At 63.9% G+C, this 6,000-nt stretch overlaps 1 protein-coding gene across 1 annotated transcript in view; it reads right to left on the reverse strand.

Annotated features, from left to right (window-relative positions):
• Positions 1–3,197, reverse strand: part of LOC117642228 (probable G-protein coupled receptor 158) — a 46,382-nt gene extending 43,185 nt beyond the window's left edge. Inside the window, 1 exon segment of the mRNA XM_034380183.1 lies at positions 2,424–3,197. Coding sequence (XP_034236074.1) covers positions 2,424–3,074 — 651 coding nt within the window. The 5' untranslated portion in view covers positions 3,075–3,197.
• Positions 3,198–6,000: the final 2,803 nt, after the last annotated feature.

Consider the following 6,000-nt stretch of genomic DNA (forward strand, 5'->3'; position numbering starts at 1 on the left):
CCTGGACGCTCTCCAGCCTGCAGACGACGACCAGGCGACGCGGCACTCGACCGCTCCACCACCAGGGTGCCTTGTGTGCGTTAGCCTTTGTGTGTGTGTGTGTGTGTGTGCGCGCGCTGCAGGCTCGCCAATCAGCACCTTAAACACACACCACATCCAGGAACCGTCCCAACAGACGGACATGTAATCCCCTTATCCCGGAACGTGGCGCCGGCGGGCATTGACTGGTAATCATTAGGCGCGCGTGAGAGAGTGTGTGCGTGTTCGCGCGTCCGTGTGTGTGTGTGTGGGGGGGGGGTCAGCAACCCCGCCGTTTTTACACTGTTAGTCTGGCGGACGCGTTTCCTAATTGGGCCTGGCCAAGTGTGAAATGAGTAGAGGCAGGACGCACCCCGCCCCGCCTTACTTCCTCGCCAGACTTTGTTAGCCAGAGGCGCTCCTGCCGCCAGCGCCTCCGGGCCGGAAGGTCCGCGGCACTGTTTACATCAGACTGCGATCAACAACTGTCCCGTTCTTCCCGCCCGATGAAGTCCCAAGCGCGTCCGTGCGCTGCTTCCAGTGGTCCATCTACAATCAAAAAGTCGGCGGGCTTGCAGTGCAGGCTGCAGCCTCGGGGCGGGGCGGGGCTGGGCTGGGTCGGCGGCGGAGCCAGCGCCCCCTTCTGCTCCCTTCTGCTCGTTGGTACTTCTCCTCCGAGGCAAGTTAGTGCGGTCCGGATCGTGTTTCTCTCAAATAGAGTTAAACGAACGCATTGCCTCGACCGCCATTAAAGATTCTAGGTCGAGGCTGGGGCGGAGCGCGGAGCGGGTGGTGGAGGGCAGCGGCGCTGCAGGGTGCCGCCCGGACGGAGACGGCCTCCACGGCGACGGCCAGGCCTGGGTGGCGTCTTGGGAGGCGTCTCGGACGCGGCCGGGCTGTGCGTGCGGCTGTACCCAGCCCAATTCCCCCCGCACGGCGCGGCACGCCACGGCACGCCACGGCGTCTAAAAGGTCCGAAAGCACGTCTAAGTGCCGGCTGGCCGAAAAGGGCGGCATGTGTCCCCGCCCTACGCCCTGCGCCTCGCCCTGGGCCTCGCCCTGCGTCCCGGCCGGCCCGGCAAATGGGTCGTTGCGCGATAAGTTGCGGGGATGCGAGGGTCGGGGGACTCGGGGGGAAGGGGGGGGGGGAGAAAATCACGGCGTAGATTGAAAGGTGCCGTTTTATGGCTAGCGCGGTCGCACGCGCCCGGGCCCGGGTTCAAATACCAGCAGGTGCGAAAGGGCTTTTCTATTTAAAGGGCGCCGGTGTCAGCCAGGCCGTGCCTCGCCCCCTCTCCGTGCGCCCGCGCGGGTTTTATGTCAGCCAAAGTCCTTTCAGTGCAATAGCAGCCGCGGGCTGGGTGACACTCCCCCCTCCCCAAATCTCCCTTCGGCGAACGGCATCGTGATTCAATTTGTAATCAGGGGAGCGATCTCCAGGGCCGGGCGGCGGGCGCTCTCATCGAGGCCAGTAATGGCGAGATAAGACAGAGACAGACAGGCACCGCGCGGCGCGACGCGGCGTGTTGTTCGGGCCTTCGGGCCTTCAGGCGCCGAGGGCGGCCCCTCACCCTTAACTTAGTCGTTCAAGTGTCACGTCACGCTGAGTGGACTCGGGCGACCTCCTGCCCTCGCGTCCCTCTGACGCCCTCCGCGACTAATGGAAACATCCCGCCAAAGGACCGCAGCACGCCGAGCACGCGAAGCAAGCGCCCAAATTCCTCGTCGTGCTGTTCCGCCGAAATTGATTAAGAGGCCACTATTTATGAAACGCCGTCGACTGGGCCGTAATTAGGAGCGTGGAGCTCCGCGGAGTCGGCAGGACGGCACGGCCGGGCCGCCGGGCCGCCAGCACCGCGATGACGCGGCGTATTTATGCGGTCCGCACCTCCAGGCCCTCGTGCAGGCCGCCGTCCCGACCGCCGTCCGGGCCGTCCCGGACGGGGCGATATCGGCTCGCGAATGAATGGCCGGGTAAATGGCGCGGCGTGACGGAGCACGTCCCTGCAGTGGAGGAAGGAGCGCCCGGGAGGCCTGGGCGGCGACCGCACCCTCGTCGTCGACCGCCAACGGCAACGTGCACGCCGACAAAGAAGCGACGCCGCGAGACAGAATCAGGGACGACGACACCGAGACCCTCAACGAGGCCCTCATCGCCACCGCGGCCACCGCCACGGCGCGTGCGTGCGCGACGCCCACGCCAAAGAGAGAGGTGTCGGGCTGACGATGACGTCACCACGCGGACTTCAAAGGCGCGGTCTTGGCGGTGGGGGCCGGCAGGGGTGGTAACTCTTACAGCACGCGGCTCAAAAGGCGGCATTCGTCGCCGCCGGTGCAGTGAACTCCAACTCTAACGACGCGCAGTGTCGCGGGAAAGAAAAGCGAGAAGTAAAAGTGACACTGACCTGCGCGTAGCGGTCCACCACGCCCTCGCCGAGGTTGAGGTCGGTGCCGGCGGTGCAGTTCTCGCCCAGCAGGTGCTGCGACTCGACGATGCGCAGGAAGCGGTTCACCAGGTCCACGTGGCTCTTGTTGGGGCCGTACATGTCCTCCGCCTCGTACGACGGCTGCTCCTCCTCGTCCATCTCGCCGTAGCCGCCGGCCCCCGCGGTCACGACGTGCGAGTCCCGGACGGACACGTCGACGTGCTTCTCCGGCAGGTTCTCGATCAGGTTGTTGATGTCCTCGAGGAAGGTCTTGGACGGCGTGGTGGCGGGCCCGCCGGTGGCCGGCTCGGCGGAGCTGGTGGACTTGGGCAGTGCGCGCAGCTGCTCGGCGCTGGACCGCGAGGCCACCGTCAAGGCCGTCGGCTGGAAGGTGGACGTGTGTCTGGAAGTGTCCGAAGGTTTGATGGCGACCGTTGGTTTGGAGGAAGGCGTCGGCTTGGGGGCGGCCGTTGGTTTGGAGGTGGCCGTCGGCTTGAGGGCGGCCGTCGGCTTGGGGGTAGGCGTCGGCTTGGTGGACGACGCATGCTGCTGCTGCTGCAGGAGCTGCAGCTCCAGAGCCAGCTCCTGAAGCTTCGGGCGCCGCCGCTTGGTGCCGTCCGACGGCGACATGCGCTGCACCGTTCCGCGGATGTCGCCGGGGCCGATGAGCGACTCGGGCCGCGACGTCGTCAGGTACGGCCACGTGCGGTGGTCACCCGGGACGCCCGGGACGGCTCCGTCTGACTCGGCGACGGCGTGGTTGGTGGCCTGGCTGGCTTCCTGGCTGGCGGGCCGCGGCGCGCTGGCGGAGCCGCCTAGCAGGAGCAGCAACCCCAGCAGGCTCCACAGCACCGCGGCGGAGCACGGCCCGCCATGAGGCCCGCCGTGGGGCCTGCCCCTCCTCCGCGGCCCCCGCCACCCCGCGGGGCTCATGGCGCCGCGACGCCCGGCGGGGCGGGGAGGTCGGGGAGATGCCGCATGGCACCTGCAAGCACAACAAGAGCACGGTGACGGTGAGCGGCCAGGCGGAAGCACACTTCAAAGCGGCCGATACAGTGACGCAAATGGGCGCAATGGGCGCGCTGGGGCGAACGGTTCGCACCACCGTGTTCACCGAGCTCGCCGTGTTCCCGACGGTGGCGCGCGCGAAACGCAAAACGCTCCCGCGGGCCTGGCTGCTGGCAGCCGCTGGCCGCTGGGTGCGAACGGCGAAAGAGAGCCCGGTACAAATTGCACCACTTACCCACCGCGGGGCGCGGCAAAGCGGCAAAGCGGCAAAGCGGCGCGGCCGAGTGGCGATGACGTCGCAGATAGAATGGAAACGGGGCGAGCGCGGCGCCGGGCGTGGCCTTGGGGGTGCTTGGGGGTAGCCGCGTAGCACCGGGTCATTCCAGAAACTCACTCCCTTTAAAAGTCGTTCTTATTATGCTCAAATCGTAGCCGCGGCCCGGTGTGCAGCGGCTGCAGGCACGTTTCCCGTTCCCCCGCCGGGCGTCGCCGGGACGCGCGACCCCGGCAAGGATGGGCTGAGCTGGCGCACCATCCCCTGCGGCCATCCCCCGGCCACATCGCGCCACAGCCGAAAAAATATCTTACCACTTTGCACACCCCGCCGGTTCCCATTTGAAGACGAAATATTTATGGAGGGCAGATCACGTATTTCCCGGCCTGCTCATCCCCACCCCTTCGGGCCCTCGCAGTCCCTGACTCCAAGGCCTTGGCTGGCTGCCTGTTCCTTTATTCCTCTGGCTGCCTTGGCCGCCTTGGCCATGACTCCGTCCTGTTGCCTTCAATCTGCACCCCCCCCCCTGTCCCCCTATCCTCCTGTCCCGCACACACTCGGCACGCTGCAGATGGAACAACAAAGGTGCCAAAGTGCTTCCATATTGGAGCGCTCCCAGCTTTGTAGCGCGCTCTCACCACGCTCTCACTCTCGCCACGATCTCACTCTCATCCATGCTCTCACCACGCTTTCACTCTCATGCTCTCACTACGCTCTCAATCTCATCCATGCTCAGGCTCGGACTGGCCCCGAAACCGCCCCGGCGGATAAGACCGCAAAAGGCCCCCGATCATCATCGTTTTTACCCGTCATGACCAACTTTGTGAGGCTACCGCTCACAAACTAGTTGCGGTCAAAAGCCTTCCCGATACAGGGCATGGAAGAGGGGGGTCTTGAGAATACTAGCACGTCGAGGGAGGCCTTTTGCGGCAACTAGATTGGACACAGTGGCCGCCCAAAGTCAGCAAAATCAGCAAATTTCCGAGATTCGACCACTTTTTGATCAACTTTGGTCCCGAAATCGTTGCGGTCAAAGGCTAAATCGTTGTGGTCAAAGTCTTCCCGATACAGGGCATGAAAGAGTAGGGTCTTAAGAATACTAGGGCGTCGAGGGAGGCCTTTTGCGGCAACTAGATTGGACACAGTGGCCGCCCAAAGTCAGCAAAATCAGCAAATTTCCGAGATTCGACCACTTTTTGATCAACTTTGGTCCCGAAATCGTTGCGGTCAAAGGCTAAATCGTTGTGGTCAACGTCTTCCCGATACAGGGCATGAAAGAGTAGGGTCTTAAGAATACTAGGTCGTCGAGGGAGGCCGTTGGCCGCAACTAGATCGGACACAGTGGCCGCTCAAATTCAGCGAAAACGGCTACTTTCGTTCCTTCGGAGATTCAATCACTTTTTGACCAACTTTGTGACGTTACTGGTCCCAAACTCGAATGCCCCGGCAGATTTTTCTGCCTGTCTGCCCTGGCCTGTTCGATCCTGTCCATGCTCTCACCACGCTCTCTTTCTCATCCATGCTCTCGCCACGCTTTTACTCTCATTCAAGCTCTCACTCTCATCCCTGCTCTCACCACGGTCTCACTCTCGCCACAGTCCCGATTTCGCCACGCCTTCGCAGTGCTTTCGCTGTCTGTTAATTTCCGCCGCTAGTGTGCGCCACGCGGCGCACGCGGCGCACGCGGCACGCCTTGGAGACCTAATCCGCCGCCAGCTGCATCCGCGCTCATGCTGCCTCCCGCCGATTCCCCTGCTAGTGCTCCGTCTCTGTCAGGCCCTGTAATATGGGTCCCTGAACGGACGAAATAAATGCGCGTCAGCCCCGCGCGAGGCCGGGCCAGGCCGGCCGGAGGCGACGTGGCACCGGCCCAGAAAAATGGACCGGCGCGGACTGGCCGGTCCGGGAGATATGAAAAATCGCGCAGCCCGGGCACCGCTCTGATTGGCGCGCTTAGCGCTCTGAGGAGCGAGTTTGTCAAGTCGTTGCATTCTCCGCGCGGACTCGGTTCGGTCTGCGACAAAGTGTGCTTTTCTCTGCTGCTGGGGTGGAGGAAGAGAGAGGGGGAGGGAGGGGGAGTAGATCGGCCTGTGTCTCTCGCACCAACGCACAGGACGCCCCACGAGTGCGAGAGAGATAGAGAGTCCCGCTCGGAATCAGACTGCTGCCGTCGAGGACGCAGAGGACTCCGGCTCAGCCAAGCAATAAAGTGTCACCGGCAGACTGGCCAAGACTGGCCGGCCGACTCGTGCCTGCGTCCGTCAGTTTACATGT

This window comes from Thrips palmi, unplaced genomic scaffold (assembly GCF_012932325.1).
Source record: "Thrips palmi isolate BJ-2018 unplaced genomic scaffold, TpBJ-2018v1 HiC_scaffold_16, whole genome shotgun sequence".
Lineage (NCBI taxonomy): Eukaryota > Metazoa > Arthropoda > Insecta > Thysanoptera > Thripidae > Thrips > Thrips palmi.